Raw genomic sequence first — 20,419 nt, 5'->3', positions numbered from 1 at the left:
TAGGCGGGGTCAGTCAGCTCTAACATCCATGAGCTAGCTAGCTAAACCGAGTTGCATCTTCAGTGTCTTCCTTGGTTCAGGGGAAGCTAGCTAGCTCTACCTTGCCCAGTGAAGTGGTGGCTATTGCAATTAAAGTGCCAGGAATCTGCGGATTATAACCTTTAAGGTGTGTGTTTTGTTGGCACATCCAAACGCAAGTATTTGTAAACGGGTATCGACCCACGGCTCTTAACTAGTGAAGGAAACAGTGCAGTATATGAACCATGTAGGAGCGCTTTAGCTAACGGTGGCTACTACTTCCTTTTTTAAGGTGCACTGTTAATACTCCAATTAGCCTTACATATAACGGTATGTTGTATTGACATGGCGCTGTTGTTATGTGGCATGTCGCTAATCTACGTATTAAGAAATAATCGGCACCAGTGTCGGAGAATCGGAGCACCAGCAGTTGAGTTTCGCTAACGTTGTATTTGCTGGCTAACATTGGCTACGCTCACTCCAGTGCTAATAACCACGGTGAATAGACGTTTAGTTGGTTCTTGCTATACGGAAGCTAGACAGCTAGCGTTTACTAGATTGGGACAAACATCTGTGTCATTAGCTGTTACACGGTTACGTTGTATATAATTTTAAATGGCTGTGCATCTTTACAGCAATATCTGCGCATCTTTACAGCAATGTCTGCTCCTTTAGTTACTGCCGTGCCGTATAAAACATGTTATTAGCGAGTTGGTAAAGGCCAACATTACCCTTCAGTAGCACACCCGGACGTTATGTTAGCTGCTGTTACTGTGCTGTACTTGACAAATGGTGTGTTTAATGTCTGTTCCTAAGCAAGTGCCTCTTTTTCAGGTTCTGTCATGAAAAAGTGAGCAGCTGTCAACCATCCTCCATCCTAACTGTTCACCTGCCTGCCTGCCCAAAACTAAAGTCCACGTACAGTGTAAAAAAATACATCACGTCTGGATGCAGGATCAAGTGTAAGGGTATTTTGCTGGTCTCGATCCAGAAAAAAAAAACCCACTTTGGCCCCGTTTGAAGCCTACACTGGTGCATCGATGAACGAGGAACAAGTTGAGAGCCGGGACCCTGGCATACAGCCTATGGTGGAGGATGTGGTACAAAGCACAACCAAGAGGAGTAGCAGCGAAGCAGAAAACACCTCCGTGGCAGAACCGGCCCAGGTCCCATCAAATATGAATGAGGAAGCCACAACAACACAGGCAAAGGAAGAGGACAAAGCCCCCGGTGGAGAGCCTCTTGTTGACTGGTTTGAGCCGCTGGAGGATGATGATGAGGCGAATAGCTTTGATAGGAATGATCCAGATGAAGAAAGCCTGGCAGGAGAAAGTGAAAAGACTGAGAGCGTAGCAGGCAGCGAGAAGGTCGGCAGAAAGATCTATCAGTAGGTTCAATAATGTGGTTTTACCTTTTTTACCTTAGTCTTTTTAGTCTTTTTAGTCTGTGTTATAATCGTGCAATATGCCTACACATAAATTGTTCTTTCTAGAATGTCGGTTGTCTGCAGAGCTTTTATATCTCATACTGTAGTCCTATAATGAGTATTATCTTTGGGTACAATATATAATTGTTGGCCATGTGCATGCCTGACAGTCACACTCACCTCATTAACTCTTTCAACAACAATATTACAGAACAAAAAACTATAAATGAAGAACTATATATGCAGGTGCATGTATAAAAAAAGTGTATGTCAATGAAAAGTTTTTTTTTTTTCTTTTAAGAAAAGTGAAACTTCCATATTCTGAATGCATTACACATAAAGTGAAATTAATCTAGACATACACATACTTTTCAGGAGGTTGACATTTCTGTATTAAACCTTTTATTGATTTTATGTAATATTCAAATATTTTAAGATATTGGAATTTTTTATTTCATGAGCTGAAAGCCGCAATCATCAAAATTAAAACAAAAGGGTCCTACATTTTTCACTGTAATGAATCTAGAATAAATGAAAGGATGGACTTTTTACCTTGATATTAAAAACATTTTTAGAAGCACCTGTATGTCTATCTGTCCTACGTTCTCTCAGTCTGATCGTCTTCACACTTAGTGAGTGTGTTCCTAGGACCCACAGGAGCACAGTGGCGAGTGTGACAGCGTTAATAGACACGTATCAACATCCAAACGGTGGCACCGGCACATCCTGAATGGGCACTGCACTAGTCAATAAATAAATAATTAAAAATTAAAATGAGCTTAGCCTGCTAACATTTTCTTTGATTGTTTCATGTGCATTTTCTGTATCCCATGAGATATAAAGATTTTTAATGTGTCATTCTGATCTCCTCTTTTTAAATTCAGGCTTAAGCGTCCCCCCCGTAAGCGAACCCATCCCGATGAAGGATGGGAAGAATGGCCAATACTTGGAGACGGTTGGAAACGCAAAGAAGTTGTTCGGCAGTCGGGTAGCAGCATCGGACAGAAGGATGTCTATTACCTGAGGTAAATACTATATTGAATACATTTGCATAATACCAACGTATGGTTGTTTTCAATAAAGGGGACAGAAACTTCTTAATCATACATTTACTCTGTGGTCAAGGATTCCACTTTTCTACTTCTCATGACTCTCCTTCTACTGGTTCTTTTCAGCCTTAGAAAGCAGTTAGTTTGTAGCAGTCACAACTTTGATTGCTGGACAAGCAGTTATATGTTTTGGTGATGTCTTCCAGCTCTTCTCATTTGTTTTTTTCTTTTGCAGTCCACGGGGTGATCGAGTAAGGAGCCGAGTAGAACTGATTTCAGTGATGGTGGGCGTTGATTTGTCGACCTTTGAATACAAGGCAGGAAGGTTCCACGGCGGCGAGCCACAACCCCCAAGAGTTCGAGTAAGAGTGAAGGTAACAGGCTATTTTATCTTTTTAAGCTTAAAACATTTAAGACCATAAAATCCGGTACATAAGACACACAGGTGTTTAAGACGCAGTCTGTTTCTGAGTGCGTGCATGCAAATTTGTAACCTTCAGGCAAAGTTTGCTGTTTTTAAAACAAACCAATACAATACTTCTGCATTTCATACTGGTATAGCACATACAAGCTCTTTTCCACTTCATGGTACCGGCTCTCCGAATGAGATTGTCTACCAGCAACTCTCTGACAATAAGGCGGTGCACATAAGCATGTTGGTTAACGTTAGGTGCTATTATGCTCTCTTGTAATGAAATTGCACCTCCAGACAATAACCCGTTCCCAAAAGCGAGTATAGTTAGAGTAGAGCCAGTGCCATGTAGTGGAAAAGGCCCTTAAAAAGCATTTTATACTTTGGATTAGGGATCGGAATTGATAAGAATTTAACGATTCTGATTCCGATTCTGCTTATTGATCTGGGGCCGTATTCACAAAACATTTTAAGGCTAAGAGTAGGTCCTAACGTGCTGATTTAGGAGTAACTCTCAAAAATAAGGGGCGTTTCACTCCTAATTTTAGGACTCCTAACTTTTTAAGATAAGTGTAATTCACAAAGCATTTTAGCGCTAAAACTAGCTCCTAAATCTATGAAAAGCTAAGAGTCCTCGAGAGGACTCCTAAGTCACTAAGAGTAATTCACAGACAACCATTTGATGGCATTTTGGAGAGATTTAATGATAGTGAGCTTAACAAAAGGTACCTTTAATAACTGTGAGGGTTTAATGATCTTAGTGAAGTTATATTTAGAAAGCATAGACACATTTATATGTATTATATTCATATAATTCATATATATATTTATTAAGTTCCTTTTCCTGCAGTTGCTTTGGGTTTACGATGCGCTGAAAGTTACTGTTGGTGTCACGTTTGGGTTTAATTTCGTACTAGAATAGGCCTATAGCCTATGTGGCGCTTCGCAGCATCTCCTCCGTTCCACAGGTCCGCTGTCTGTATAGGTGCGCGTCTCGCCTTTTTCCTTCCGCATGCACTTTACGATTTCGCCGGCTGTTGTTTCCAAATTGTGAATTTCCTGGTTTGTCGCTGTCTGACTATTGCTGCATAGTCGCCGTTGAGAGAAATACAGTGAGAGTGCATGGCGTGCAGCTGTTCAATGAGGATATTTGTCCCGATTCAAATCATTGTAAAATGTAAAATGAATAGACCTATGTGGCGCTATTGTAGCCTATAGGTTAATAGTGAACGAATGTGTGGGAAACCCTGCAGTATCTTGGTTTCATGTTAAATCAGTGTCACTTGTCATTTATTGTATTAAAAACTCTTAACTTTAATACAGCGACACGATATGGATATCTCCCACAGTGTTTCTATCATAAATTCACTCTTAGCTCTCATTCCCTTTCAGCCAATCACTGTGGGCATAGAAGGTATGAACATGACGTCATCCATAGCAACAGGGTCAACCCCGCCCCCTTATCTTAGTTTAGTAGTCCCTCCCATTCCTTAGTAAAAGTTGGTCTTATCAGCTTTGTGAATAGGTTTTAAGAAATTACTCCTTACTAAGAACTTTTAGTGCTCCTTAGGAGTACTCTTAGCGCTAAGATAAAATGTTTTGTGAATACGGCCCCTGATTCCTTATCAATTCTCTCAGGGCCGGCCCTGACCAATTTGGCGCCCTAGGCAAGATTTTAGCTGGCGCCCCCCATTGCATTGCAGTCAGGTCCACCACTGTTCATACACTCACACAGAACGGGATAGCTTTGTCTTTGACATTTAATTTTATTTTAGATAGAAAATAACCCACAAAATAAAAACCATATTACAAAACAAGTGACATAACATAAAAAAATTAATACAATATTACGATTCGCACAGAAAAATGCAGACGTTAAAATTTAAAATTATAATCTATTACAAGTATAGTTTAAATAAATCATAACTTTGCATTGAATATAATTCCACACAAAAGCTATTATACAAAATTAAACGACAGGTTTGTACTGCTATTTAACTTGATTCCAACAGAGAGCTGTCTACATTTAGATGTTAAGACCTCATCTTCATATCTCAACAAGCTCACCTCACCTTGCTACAGCCTGACTACTCTTGCCTTTGGGTCTATTGGTGAAGCCTTTATTCCTCATGCTGCACCACTGGGCTGTGCTAAGGTGGAGAAGATGTCTGCAGGACAGGTGGCTCAAAGTATTTCAAATGAAAACCTGAAGAGAAAAGAGAAGTATACATGTTGTTACATTATTTATATTAATACACGGTAAAAAGCTTTAAAATGGAAATTAGATAAGATTAAACTCTTGTCATTAAATTGAAATGCAGTTTAGCATCCAACCAGAGTGAAGAGAAGCAGTAACTAATGGAAAGCTATAGGTAAGGTACAATCAAACGGAAAAGTTTGCTCCTGCTTTTTATTAAATCAGGTATTTCATGGTTTTATGTATAGCACTTTGTGTTGAAAAGTGCCTCACAAATAAACTTGACTTGCCTCAGGTATGCAATATTAACAGTTATTATACTGTGCACTTTTAACACTGATGTAAACTAACACAATAAACCCAAGGTTGACAACCATTAATTATAGTGGAAAAGGAATAGCTTTCAAATAACCATTACAAGCAGTGCAAACTTTGGCAATTGGCAAGTTATGACAGGGGATGTAGGCTACCTGAAAAATCTTTCTAAATGTCTCTTAAGCTGGGAGTAACGTTACCCATCTTCCAAAAGTAAGCTAGCAAGTTAACACACTGCTCCTACGGCTAAAACAATGCAGCACACTATTCATTCATCACATTAACGTCACTGTAAGCCTACCTCTGTCTTTGTCATGTTTTTCCTCCTCTTCTTTTCCTTTTCAGTCTTCCCTTGGTATGAGCAAGCTTTTGTCTTTTTGACATGGTGTGCGCTCTTTTCTTCCGGTTCCGACCGGTGAAGTTACCGTTCAGATACCTGGCTGATCGCCAGAAATCTGGAAGAGTCTATCGGAGGAAAGGGGGGGCGCTTCAATTTTTCAGTAGTTGTCATATTTTAAGCTTAAATCATATTTTGAAATTATAGTATTAACAGTATTAGTAAAATAAAATAAAATAAAGTTTTGGTAGCCCATTTCTTTTTTTTTTGTAGTGGCGCCCCCTGCGGATGGATGCGCCCCTAGCATTTGCCTATACTGCCTATGCCCAGGCCGGGCCTGGATTCTCTTATCGATTCTCATTGAGTGAGAAAATAAGTACAAATTAGTTTATTTGTATTAACCTGCTTAAATATCTGATCAGAAGTGTGTCTAGTGTGTGCAAAGATTATCAAGAGTACTTTAGGATTAGGAAATTGTTAATTTTCACATTAATTGGTCTGGACAAAAAAAAAGTTTGCCTTTTTAAGCCCAAATGCCATTATGTTGTTCCCTAAAAACTAAAAACACAGACTGAAAACAGTCAAGGAAGAGCTTGTGCCTTTTGGAATATTAAAGCGGCTACGAGTAACATTTAAATATCTTTTAAACAGCCTCATGTTTCCTCTCATAATCATAAATTACCTTTAACAGCAAACGAGACCATCAGTGCAAAGAAAGACGTTTTTATATAGTTTTTATTACTGCGTTTGGTCTGGTCGCACATCCTGTCCGATTTTCGGTTCACGCGTGCAGGCTCTATGGTCACATATCCGTATTGGTCGCAGATTTCATTGTGGCGCAGCAATGCGATTTGAGAAGCCTATCCCTCCAGGTGAGGGAAGGGGAGCGGGAGCCTTGTTTGAGACAGTTATTTGTCGTCATAATGACTGATAACGGGGCTGAACAATTAAAGAAAAAAAAGAAAATGCAATGAAGAAACGCTAAAAGGGAGAGTGATAGGCGTATACACAATTTCACGGGAGCGAACTAGACTGCAGTGTTTACTCCTAAATGAATGAGAGGTAGCCTACTAAAACAAAGTTTACTTTGCCTCACCAGCATCATCAGATGACCACTATTCATCTGAAATAGTCATTATTTACAACAACATAAACACATTACCTCATCGTGATCCATACTAACTGCCGTCTCTCGTTCATTCGCTTTGTGTGAGGACACGGAATCTTTCAGCTCAGTGAGAGGTGACACTGCATCAACTCATTGCAAGTCAGGTGTGTGTAGCACTGACTGGCATTAGTTGACGCTGTGTCACTAACCACTCTCACGGAGCCGAAAAGAGTCCGGTGCCCTCACACTTTCAACACACGGACATGCACTATATTGCTTCCTGATTATTTGAATCTTGCACGCCCGGCACAAGCTAGAAAACAGCTTCACGACAGCTGGCGTCCTAAAAATACTACCGCTTTTGTCCAAAGGGGCCGCCAACAGGCAATGTTACTCGTAGTGGCTTTAACTGTGCTCATTTGCATTAAACTTGAAATAAAATTCAACTGACATAAAAAAAATACAACAAAGTCTTCTGTAAAGATAAGACCAACTATCAACTTTGGCAAATTAACCATTTGTTTGCAGAAAAAATATCATGTTTGCCCTCTCAGGAAGGATACGAGATCTTTTATGTATGCTGTTCTCATGTGCAGCGCGCTGTTTATTATTAATATAACAGCCCGTCATCAGACACATTTGCAGATCGGTCAATCCTCAAGTTATCCAAGTCTTTTTTTTGTATGGGCAGAGATCTTTATTTTAAGTGTGTAGTTACAAAGTTTCTTGTTTAACTTTAGTGTAGGCTACTGTTTCCTTATCACCGGACCGCCGTGTTCCGCTGTGTGTTGTTTTGGGTTCGTCCTCGTGATCGTCATTTGACAAAATGGAAACTTTACAATTGTTGCAAGTGGCCGAATTGTCGTCTTTTCAAATGAAAAACAACCAACATTTAGAGAGATTCTGTCTCAACGCCATGTTTGCTGCGTTCTGAACCAAAACAACGCAGCGTGAGTGTCAAGTCATGTCGCATTTGCAACGAGCGGAACCGATAAGCGGAATCGTTAAGCAGGCATGTTAACGATTCCAAGGAATTGGTTGACTCGTCACCGGTTCTGAAGAGGAACCGGGTCTCGACTCCCATCACTACTTTGGATTGTGCGGTATGTCTTCATGCTTGTTTCTGCTTATTTTGTCATCCTCTAGAAAAAGGTCCAGGAGCGTTCTTCCTCTGAGTCCAGCTGGGTGGACAGAGGGGATGGGGCAGACACTCCAGACTCCAACCACAGGATAACCCCCAGTCTGGGGCCCAAAGCCCAGCCCAAAGCCCAGCCCTCCAACCAGGCATACCTGTCCTGGCTAAGCACGTTTGAAGCTCCAAACCAAAGCTCTCGCAGTGAGGATCCAGGACCATCAGAACATACAATTAGACTTCCTATTACCACAACGTCCAGAGCGGTCCCCATCCCACTGCCCGCCATTAATGGAGATAATGGGACAGAGGGCAGCCCTCTGTGAGTCCCATTATTACCTCAGTTCATATTCAAATCATTAAACCATATTACTCAAAATATAGATGTAATTAGCAATTAACGTTATTGTTTTTGGTTGGTTGTTGCTATATGCAGGTGGATTGAATGTTGTCATGTTTTCCTGCAGGGTCTGTTCGAAATGTGGTATTTCCTTCATAGGCACCTGGTATGACAAACAAAGGAAGAGGCCCTCCTGTCCTTCCTGTTGGGGTATGTCAGTTAGAACTAGGACACAGCTGAGGACTGGGGGGGGGGAGAGTGACAGTTTTACTCATCCAATGATGTTTATATTTTTTCTCCATAGCTGCAAGGACAAGAGAGCATCCGATGGTTCGTTTCAGAAAGGTACGGCTGTATTGTCTGTTAACAAGCTGTGTGAGTGAGCTACCTATGTAGGGCCCTATGAAATCCATTTTATTTTTTAAACAAATTCAGTTTTTTCCGTTTTAATCTTCATGACTTCTGTTTTTTTGCAATTAACACTCATCTAATTATCAGAACGAGTGTCTAATTAATGCGAACGAATATATTCTAACAATTTAATCAGATATTCTTGAGAAGTGGGACAAAACAGGGTGCAATGTAGAAAAAATACAAAACCTATGTTTTGGCAAATACTGAGCTAAGCTTTGACACAACCTCCAAGCTTTTTTTTTTTTTTACTGTCATTGGCCTATCACCACCGTCAGATATGAACTCCGTCAGATTTTCTCTCTAACGGTGTTGACATATTTAACGTTTCTTAAACATAACAAATGGAATTGATCTAGTAGCCATTTGGTTTTTCTGTTGATGTTAGGTGCTAGTATGAACTACTTCAGGAAAATAAAATTATCAAAAAATTTCAAATAACATCTTCAGAAATTGTCCCAAGTCGGTGTTGACATATCATGGTTGTGACACAGGACTTTCAAGATTCGGAATGTAAAATATTCTAAAACTACAACACTTATCAGAGCCTGTCTGACTCTAATGTACTCTACAGAGGTAGAATGTGACAAGAGGTCCTTCAAAGTGACAGCTGCACCTTATTTCGCCTGATTTTATTACATTTTACATAATGAAATGTCTGACGGTGTTAAGTGGTCCCACCACTTAGAATCCTTATAAAACATGAATGTGTTGTAGAAAAACTGTTTTTATTGATATGAGAGACTATTTAGTGTTGCTTTTGATGAAAAAAGCTCTTTTTAATAATTAAAGTGCATTTTTAATAGGTTTTATTGCATAAAAGATTGAAACCTTCTCTGAGTCGTGAGAAGATAACAAGTGTCATATATTTGACATAATAATGATAAAATTTCATTTAAGTGGATAATTGTGCTCCAGACATTCTATTCTTAATCCCTAATAACATCTACAATTTTAAATATTTTTAGTTTTAAACATAACAGCAGTTACATATGGAAGACAGCCTTTTGTCCCGGTTCTCAAGAATCACTGATATAAGACTACATTTAAAATACATCACAACATTGCACTGTTTTTAGTGCTATTCAAAATCATGTGCTTCAAATAAAAACAACTACATGACTGTAAAACGAAAAAAACAGATTTGTTGGGTATAACGGAAAATAAAGCCAATAATTTTGTGCTTCAAGTAGGCCTAACGCATTAAATATTTTCTTTTACATTTACTTTTCAAGAAGCTGGACTAGAGTGATTATTGGACAGGCTTTTACATGCGGGAGAGAGCCTCACCCTAGCCTGGCTCCGCCCGCCTACCTACTTCCGCTCAAATTTAATTTTCCCTTCAGTAGTCAGTCTGGGGCTGCGGTGAATTTCTCAGCTTTAGCTCATGAAAATTTCGGAACGTCCAATCAGTGAACAGAGCGAGTGGCTGAGAACGATGACGTCAAAGTCGCGCTCCGGTTTCAGTCGAATGCTGCGTTCCTTTATACTCGGAACTTGGAGTTTTCCGACTTGGTAGTTCCGAGTTCCGACCTGTCTGTGTTCCAGAGCATCTGCCCGCGAAAGTATGGACGCCGACAACCTTTCTCGTCCAAATAACTAAACGTCAGGCTCTCGCACGTTACCGTTGCCAGGTACCGGTAGATCCATAGACCACAATATGTAGTGAAGTCGGAAATTTCCGAGTTCCCTTTACTGGAACGCACCGTCAGAAGCCGGCTCATGACATACGTCACGACCAACATTATGCGATTGGTTGGCTGATCCAGAGTGGCACTGGGCAGATCCAATAGTTTTAAACTTCAACAGACACCCGCCTCCAAGTGAGTGAACGTTTGCCAAATAGAGCAGTTCCAGACCTTCTGTACAAATGAAATGAAGTACGATGGTCTGGTTGGACCAGGCTAGCTTCACCCAACAGTGGGATGCAACACCAACCTACAGTCGATTGTCCGACAGCGAGCTTGTTACTAACATTAGCATCAGCGTTAGCCACAGCCTATAGACATCATAGCAACAGCTGAATAATGTAACACATATAAACACACAAGTTACACTACATGAAAACAACGGGCTGTAGATGCTAGAGTTAAAATTGCGTGTAAGGAAACATTGTTGAGACTGGAATTTCGGACCGCAGCGCCCGTTCCACAATACAACAACACTCCCTTAAGCAAATATCTGAATATAAGACCACCGTTTGCTGTGTACCTGCGGGAGCAAGTGGAATTAATAACTTCAAAACAGTAAATGTTTAACATGATTACGTGCTTTTAGATGCTTTCATTATATGCCAAATTTAATAACAGTCCACATTATTAACAATAAATGAAGTTATGTACATTCCAGAGTTAGGTATATGAATAAATTATTAAGTAAACATTGAATAGACAGATTTCTGAACAGGGTTTGGTGGCGTGTGTTACATTACTGGTACTGTTGCCAGGCTCTACTTTTCACGGCAGTATTTTGGCCCTTAGATGTTGCCAAATTAGAATTCCTCCCTAGTTCTGCTTTAATTTCACTCGTGTTGTAAAATAATGGCGAATTCCACTGCATTCCGTGTTAACAGTAGATTCCGTTTTTATTGCCCGATTCCGTGATTCCATCCTTGTTTTCGTTATCGCAGAAATCATAGAGCCCTACATACTAGCCTCTTTAACCAGCCTTAAACGTTAACGTATGGTCTGCTTGGAATCAATCAATAAAGCAGTGTTTTAAACCACGTATTCAGAATACCCACATTGTAAATGCTTTGTGTATATGAGGTCTGTTTGTATTCACTTAAGAAAAGACAACTTTCCTGTATGTTTTATCCAGAATATGGTGAAAAAATGTATTCAAATGTTTAGAGAAAAGAAAACAACAACATTACAACAAAACATTGGATATTAATATACACAACCCCTCTATTTGTTGTGTTCCTGTCACATGTAGTGGATTCCTTGTGGACAGTGTGTTGGATGCCACAACTCACTGAATTGTGGCCAGTGTGCAAACTGCAAGCACGGAAAGAATAGCCCCGAGTCCCGGAGACGCATATGTCGGAAACGCAAATGTATTTGTCCTATTCGCAAGGTACGTTTCCAGGATACACGGCAGGTATTCATGCTTATTGTTTGTTATGATGTTGGTTTTTAACTCGTTACTCCCCCCCCCCCCACCTTCCCCCATGTTCCATCAGGGCCCTGGAAGCTTCGCACAGCCAAAGTCTTATGACTTCCCTGAAGCATTTGATGACAGCATCAGTTTGCAGGTACACTCAACTTTATATTATCCTGTAGAATGTTAATTAACTGCTAAAAAACTGTTATGTTTTGAGACCATTTTTTTGGTAGCAGATTTAAATCAATTGGTTGTGAACTCAACTGTTTATAGAAGCACACATCTTTCAAATCCATTGTTCTACAGGATTACTGTCAGGGTCAGACTTGCTTCACTCTGTGTACACACTGTATGACATGGATTTTTAATGCTTTGGGCTTTTGACACTGAATCACTCATTGATCTCTTGCAAGTTCTGACAGCCTTCTGTTTGTTTTTCATAGAGTGAAGTTGCAGACTCACAGGTAACTTTTTGGAACACAACACCCAGTAATATCTAATATTATATATTCAAAATTCAATATTATTATTTCTAAGATGGTTTCCCGATCTCACTGATAGAAGTTGTTCTTCCCACAGCACCCGAGTCTCAGAAACAGCGACACGGAAAACTACTCCGTAAATGTGGACGTTGATGACGACGATGACATGTCAACTGACGATGATGATGATGTGAGTTTTTCTTCACGCCGGGCTTTGTCTTCCAGACAGGAAGAGTAGTATTGTCTAAAGTGATACAGAATAATCAAAAAAATCCATTTGGTTACAGTGACTCTTTTTAGGCCTGAATAGTGGCCTAGTGAAAGATGGTGTTTTTTCTCCTTCATCCAGAAGCCTAGCTGTGGTCAACTTGAATTCATGTCAGTTACTGTTTACTTCTGTAGTTACCACTATAGGAACCATATAGTCAGGCGCGTAGCGGACGCGAGGTACTTGTCCCCTGCACTTTCCGTATCTGTGCCCGCTGTCCCCCGCAGTTTTTACAACCGCTCAATTCATTTGTTACATGTCTTGACATGTTTTTCCGAGCTGTCCTTAAACGCACCATGAATAGACGGCGTCACAGTGGCATACTGATCGCGTCACACAATTGAGACGTTCGCTGGAAAGCTGTTATTGTAATAATGTTCAGTAAACCAGCCAGCAAGAGGCAAACAACCTTGCACTCTTTCTTCAAAACGGACGTGTAAGTGCATTTGCCGTTTGATAATGTTATCTACATTATTTATTTATTTATTTATTTATTTATTTATTATTCCGGACAATTACACACAATACACAATTTTCTCTTTGCATATTCACACATATTACTTTGTGTTATCGTCCGAAGGGTGGCAGGAGAAGCCAAAGGCTTATCAGGTCCCGCCCCCACTGCCATAAGATTCAGATACACAAATACACAGCTACTGATACAGTTAAAACTGTTTTTTTTTTTTTTTTTTTTTTTTTTTAAGAAGATGCATTCCAATACACAGACAATTTTAGGTCTCCTTATTCATTGACAGTGTACAACAGACATGCTTTCCATTTTCCTCTCTGCCTGTGACAATGCAGATACCGTAGTGATATGGCCTTGTCCATTTCTTCTCTAGTAGTCTAAACACATCTGCAAAAGTATTCAAAACAGTCAGTCTGTCTGACCTCGGCTGCAGTCCCATAACATGCAGTGTATTTACAAATTCTTCAGTCAGTGAATGAGTTTTTTTTTTTTTATTTTTTTTTTTTAAGTAAATCAATGTTTGTATCCCCACAGATAAATATCTTCTTTTGATTTGCCTTTGAAAGTATTTCTCCCATGTATTCTATAAAGTCTTCCATTTTTGAATCGGGTGTTCTGTACACACAGCTGATAATTAACATTTATCTTTCATTTGAATTTCAAAAGTCACAAATTCCATTAAGTTATCAATTGCAGAGCACATTGTATTTACTTCACTTGTATTTTATTTCAAACCTTATATTTTGACACAAACCAGTTTAAATCCCTTTAGTTCAAAGTCCATGCTGTCAAATTAATAAATGCCAATATAGCTCAGTTAACACTAGATCTCTCGCAATCTTTTTAAATACTGTTCTAATACAACCCTTACATTTCTAAGTTCCTGACTTTTCCTAAAATTGCTTAATGCTAGGAATAGACCCATTCATTAATTTCTGCTCAGAGGTTGTGCTCACTATTGCTTTGCACATTAAAAAAAAAACTTTATTGCTACAATAGAAAGAGCAGGGAGGAGAAGGTGGAGAAGAAGGCACTGACAGTCATGCAGGGGCTTCACAGGTAAGGAGGGATAATAATTAGCAGAGAAAATAAATCTATAGCATAAGATTGACTTTGAGATTAATTTCCATAGCTACTATTCTCAATTCTATACAAAACATTTGCTCTGCAAATATTTTTGAGTTCTGTATTATTGCAATAGACAGAGCAGGGAGAGAGCAGCTCACAGCAGGGGTCAGGACAGAGAGCAGGCAGCAGCACTGACCATCAGCCAGAGGCTTCACAGGTGAGGAGAGTTTATAACTGGCTAAAGAAATATCTATAGGATAAGAGTGAATCTGAGATTAATTTCCACAGCTATTTCACAACTACTCTTCTTATTTTTATTCTAATATATCTTTGCACACATTCTGTGTATTGCAATAGACAGAGTAGACAAATCTTTAGAGGACGGATATTTTGTGGCCACTCTAAAACCACACCAGCCAGATCCTACGAGTATTGTGTCTCAGAAGTTGGCAGTTAACTCTTAGATTTCACAGACGGTGGTATCAGGACCTCCCTTGGCTACATTTCATCCCAGCTGTATCTGGCTATTTACCCTGTAGATGCCTGAGGGTCATTCTGTGTCAACTCAACCAGTTTGGCAGCTCAAACCTTTGATCTTGATCATTTACTTGTGTCTGTGCCGTAATGTAGCTGTTTGAGGTTATTTGGTTAGTCAGCCACTAAGGAGAGGCGCAATTGAATGCGAGGATGATAAATCACTCAATAGAATTCGACTTGCTCTTGAACAATCTGTCCCCCTCACTTCTGAAATGATAGCTACGCCCCTGCATGTAGTTACCATACAAAATCAACACCCCGTCTGTAGTATAACTTTATTTGCTGTCTGTAAGCTCTACACGCTGATTGTTCTCTTTGGATGTGGCTGATCACTTAGTCACATTTTCTTTATACATAGCACAGGGTTTCCACCTCAGCCAAGCATCTTTTTTGGTGATATTTCAACTTTTTGCCAAATTTTTTGTGTTTTTTAACTCCTGACATTTTTTTGTAACTCGGAAAGGTTATTTGGTTGTCTCAGTTTCTTTATAGTTGTGTTTTCTGTTTGTCGACATTTCTTTGAAATCATCTCTTATCGACCGTGTTTAAGTAAATGGATAAAAACTTAATGTATCTTTGTATTTTATACTTTACGTTATTGTGTTGTAGAATATTTATCTTAGAAGGTTTGGAGTTTGATTAAGCAGTCAGCATTTTTCCCAAAATGTCCATTCCTCTCCTTGTATAGTTGACAAACAAAGCACTATAATTCTTTTGATTTGTTTTCTTACTCATTCTTGTTCTCAGTGGGTTAAGAAGCGGAAGCGACGAGCCTGTGGACAATGTAAAGCCTGTCTGCAGCAGGACTGTGGCCGATGTGACTTCTGCATAGACAAACCCAAGTTTGGGGGCAGCAACAAGAAGAGGCAGAAGTGTCGACTGCGTCAGTGTCGGAGGCAGGCTATGGTAAAACTTAACCCATTTTGATTAACTAGTGGTTTCTTGCTGTAGCGCTATGTTTGTTTTAAATGTGTCTTTGCTTCCGTTTGGCAGAGACACTTGTTGCCTTCCAAGTCGGGACAAGGTGGCCATGTTACTGGTCCGCGCTCAAGGCTGCTAGGCAGGCCTAAACCTCACTACACATACAGTCGAAAGTCAAATTTCAAGAGACAGAGAGGACTACCACCCGGTGCAGACTTTAGTGACAATGAAGATGAGGACAGTAGCTTAAACACAGTGAGTTTCCAATTCCTTTGGCGTTCAAATATTAAAAAAAAACACTTTTAAGTGGTTTCTCTTTGAAGATAGTAGCAGAATCAGTGGCCTCTTACCGTGTTTGTGTTTGCTGCTGCAGATACATTGGAGCTCTGAGCCTCCCAGTGGTAGCAAACTGTCCTTCGAGTACGAACTGAATGTGAGACAACAGGCAGATATGCAGGTTTGAAAATGAACCTGTCGTCCACATGTTTTCCGCTTTGCTAACCAAACAGAGTTTCAACTTGATTTTTTTTTGTTCAGCAGTTAAATCGTTTGGATTTCGAACAACAGAATGGAATGACTGACAGAGTTCCTCACTTCGGCAACTACAACAACATTGAAAAAGTAAGTTTAACATTCTTGCCTCTTTTTACTTAAGTAACAATGCACATTGTATTCTCCAATCAGGCCAACATTGTATACTGTTGTAGAGAAGAGCTGATTAAATTGTCTGATGTTGATTTGTGTTGTCTGATACTGATAGGTGTCTTCGATATTCAATCCCCCCCATTTATATTACAGTGGAAAAAATTAAGATTCTGTATAATGGAATACAATTTAATTAACATCTCTCTTAAATTAGAATGTCAATGAAGGTTATTTATTGAAGGTCTATAGTATTGTGTTGAGTATAGGTTTATACTGCTAGCTCAAGCGCTGACCCCACCACCACAACAAAGCCAGTTTGTTCTCAGTGGAGGTGTGAAAAACTTCCCTCTGTACAAATGTATTAACATTATGTAGACATTAGGGGTGTAGTAGCTGTAATTCATTGTTCATGAGTTCAAACCTCATCAATTCAGGATCAGCCGAGCAGATGGGACCCAGAGAGATCCCGTGCTGGTAGAGACGCTCACAGGCATGGTGATGAAGACGAGTATGAAGACGATGATTACGAAGAAGAAGAGGAGGAGGAAATGGAAGAGGAAGAAGAGTTGCCCATGGTAAGCCTCTGGCTGAGAATTTTCACATTGGCTGTCTTAGAGTACAGCCACAGATGATGCAAAACCAATTTTGTGTATCAATTCAGGGTTTCCACGGTCATGAAATTCCTAAATAAGTTATGAAATTTCAACAACAAAAAAATTACAGGCCTGGTGGTTCAAATGGTTTGAAATGAACTGAAGTTTTGAATGTATACTACTTTTAGAGGTTAAAAACATGTTCATAAAATCCCAATACATGTCTAAATGTTATCCAAAATAGTTCCCTTGAATTAGTATTGTTTTAAATCTGGGAAGTGGGTGTTTAATAATTTATAGCTTTCGAATGACAAATATAACACATGAGCATTATTGAGCCATTTGATTGCGAAACAGGCCTAAAATAAGGTTATGGAACTTTGGTTGAAAATCTCTTGGAAAAGTGTTGAAAATGTTTTGGTAAAGAACTCTTTTTAATTTCTACCCGCCACTTTCTCCAGATCACACAAATCTTCAGTCTGTCCGACCATGCTGCTGGGATGGGTGTGGACATGGAGAACCAGCTGATGAAACTGCTCCACTCTTTGCGCTCCTCCATCCTGCCCATTCTGTGGTACGCCATAATGGTGGAGGGCCCTCAGCTGCAGCTCATCCAGTGCTCCAAACAGTCCAGCATGACCGACACCATGGTACTGATAGACCCGGGCTTCTGCTACCAGGTGACCGTGCAGAAGCAGCCGCTGCTCCCCACCCACCCGCTGTATGACAAATACCCAGCGCGCCTAACCTCCGAGAACGAGGTGGTCAATCTGCTCTTGGGCCTGGAGAGCTACATGGTGTGCCCGGGACTGGCCCCCAAAAAGCCACTGTCCGACCAAGACCCACTCATACTAGAGCGGGCGTCCACGTGCGATTTCTTGGTTCAGAAGAATGTGAGCGTCTGCACCAACTGCAGGGCGTTGCAGTGAGGACTTAAATGTCAGGCACAGACATAATCTGACCATTGGTTCTCTATGGTACTTTCTGTTATAATGCAGATGTAATTTTTTATTTGTATTTTATATATACACATTACCTCTGGACTGTAATAGTAGGAATTGAATATTTGAGGAATCACCAAAGGCATTCTAGTAGCTGTGACAAAATAATTGTGTTTCTGCTCAGATCTCATTGGAATTGGTGTAGGGCTTTTGTTCTTCATGAGCATTACTTCAGATTATGGGTAGAGCTGAAATCCATAAACCAACTGATATGTAGTTATTGTAGGAATCCATAACCCCGCTCTAATGGTTATTATTTAAGTATTTTATTCTTTCTTTCTTCTTCTTTATTCACAAGCCCCATCGGAGACTGCTTAAACAAAGGTTTTTTAACCATAAAATGGAGTAAACCAGTGGATCGAAGTCATAATAATTATCTTTGCATCTTGTCCACCTCTTCCATTTTATAGTAAGTTATATTACACATTACAATCTCTTAATCAGTTGCAGTTACTTTGTTGGTTTCTGCTGGACCTTTCTTATGTTCACTGATTTCTTTCAGGAACAACCATTGCTTCTCCAAAGATTGAGGTAGCTTTCTTTTAAATATTGGCACTCACTTCATTTTTAACCCTCTAAATGATAGTGTTTACCTACCAGTTTGTGCAGTTAAATTAATAGGAAAAGGAGACTCCTATTATATTCCTTATACTAGGCTCTGATTTCTTTAGAACAGATGCAAAAGAAAAAACATCACAATAATTCTATACAAAGTAATGGAAGTTAATGACGGTTTTATGGTCAGACAGGGTTTAAGCGATGGAATTGAGCTGGGTTTGAGATATCAGTTCTCCAACACTTATTGCTTGGCAGTGGGCAAATTTGCTTAAAAAATATTGACTCTAATACGGTCAGACTTAGTTGATACTAACTTAAGCAAGTTGTTTCCTTTGCATAATATGTTTGCAATAATTTCGATCAATATGATATAGAAGAGTCCTTTTATAGTTAGATTATCACTGTCAAAAAAACAGTAAGTACATCCACTCTGAGTATTTTTTAAATACCACTTGGTAGACTTTTATTTATTTATTTAAAAGCAAGGAAGAACTTTCACGTTACAACTCACTATAGACCAGTGGTTCTCAATAATTTTCTGTCATGCCCCCCCTAGGGGACAGAAATTTTTTCGCGCCCCCCCTAAATTGAAATACTATTGAGAACCTGCTAATATTTATCTTTACAAAAACACTGTATGAGTTTCTGGCATGAGCATTCTGCATACAATCACCTTATTATCAGATTAGATTAAAAAAATTAGCGGAGATAACTTCTGCAGCAACTTCTTAAAAAATCGAAGTTCAGTTTATTAGCTCAATTTGTAACATTTAAACAAGACTGCTCAGTCTGTGTGAATCTCAGAACAGAGAAACAAGAGCAAATGATTAACTGAGGTTTGCATTTCATTCAAAACATGTTTAAACTGTAAACATAGTTAAGGTGGTGTTTTTTTATTAGGCCAATATGCCTTCTGTGATGCAATAACCTAAAATTCATTAATGTTATTATTAGTCTACTTGCTTGATTTCTTTTTAAATAGCCTACAGAGACACTTGGAGATACATGTGGACATTTATTCACTGCAAATCGCGGCCTGTTGCGCGATTATGACCATACACAAGCACACATCGCGCTTGCTAGCAAAAAAAGGGGGCGCGCCCCACCATTTGAGAAGCACTGCTATAGACGATATTATTTTAAGGCAAAATCCAGAAACAAATCGGAATATCTTTCAAATTTCTCATCACGTGGGCTGTGGCAGATGCTTTAGAAAAGATGAGATGGTTTCGATGGGCAGATTTAACTCCTGAAATCATGAAATGTAGCAATCCTGAAAACACAGTGTGTATTTTTCCTTTGTAAGCTCACAGAATAGCCCTCTCCATCCTTTTATTTATGTTCTTAGATAGTGTAATGAGTGGTGTTTTTTTTACCTTTTTGCTGGATTTTGTTTAAATTGTGTCATTATGTTCCACCGTCCACCTCTCCATTTGGGATGCAAATGGTGTAATTCAATGACTTTCACAATGTGCAGGTTTATTATGCATTCTAGTCATGTTATAATTATTTTTGTTATCAACGTTTCCTCAAGTAGTTGTGCAGACTTTGAAGTGTTTGGGATCAATTTAAGTCTATTGTTAATGATTTTGAATTTAAAACTAAATTGAAATTAATAAAAAGTTTTCCAAATGTCCTGTCTTTCAGTGTGCAAATACACTTTTCTTGCTGACTTGCCTTTCAGAATATAGTATAGCTGATGGACTTCCTAGGCTGAAACTCTTGGATGATTTAGGTCTATAGTAAACTGTTGTGTAGGCATGAATATTTGGCATCCATTGTTCTAAGCAAAAGGGTAAGGCTCCGGTGTTCACATGGAATTGGGCACTACAAGTTGTTGTCATGTTTCTTTAACTTTGATGTATTTACTTTGGTTTAAACCAGATATCTGACTAATAATTATATTGATGGTAGGCTATATGGATAGCAGACCATTGCACCATTTTCAGCCAGCTAGCTTATTTCGTTTGTACATGTACTAGTCGTGTACTATCTTGGATTTGTCACTTACAAACCCAATAACTTTA

General features: G+C 39.3%; 1 protein-coding gene across 9 annotated transcripts; it reads left to right on the top strand.

The window, feature by feature from the left end:
- Positions 1-33: 33 nt before the first annotated feature.
- On the top strand, positions 34-19,951 carry mbd1b (methyl-CpG binding domain protein 1b). 9 transcript variants are annotated; one of them, XM_080026727.1, is made up of 17 exons: positions 34-166; positions 853-1,405; positions 2,329-2,469; positions 2,729-2,867; positions 8,009-8,316; positions 8,462-8,544; positions 8,639-8,679; positions 11,683-11,823; positions 11,930-12,001; positions 12,294-12,314; positions 12,430-12,522; positions 15,422-15,580; positions 15,689-15,850; positions 15,969-16,052; positions 16,133-16,216; positions 16,675-16,815; positions 17,295-19,951. In XM_080026727.1, exons 2-17 carry the CDS (start codon positions 1,059-1,061, stop codon positions 17,760-17,762), a joined length of 2,484 nt encoding a protein of 827 aa, XP_079882853.1. In that variant the 5' UTR covers positions 34-166; positions 853-1,058; the 3' UTR covers positions 17,763-19,951. The 9 variants fall into 9 exon arrangements, with proteins under 9 accessions (XP_079882853.1, XP_079882855.1, XP_079882854.1 ...); XM_080026729.1 differs by having other exon boundaries at positions 15,668-15,850; positions 15,969-16,028; positions 16,136-16,216; XM_080026728.1 differs by having other exon boundaries at positions 15,668-15,850; positions 15,969-16,028.
- Positions 19,952-20,419: the final 468 nt, after the last annotated feature.

Source organism: Ammodytes marinus (assembly GCF_949987685.1).
Source record: "Ammodytes marinus genome assembly, chromosome: 4".
Lineage (NCBI taxonomy): Eukaryota > Metazoa > Chordata > Actinopteri > Uranoscopiformes > Ammodytidae > Ammodytes > Ammodytes marinus.
The sequence above is the reverse complement of the archived record's forward strand: the minus strand, read 5'-3'. Positions and strand labels throughout refer to the sequence as shown.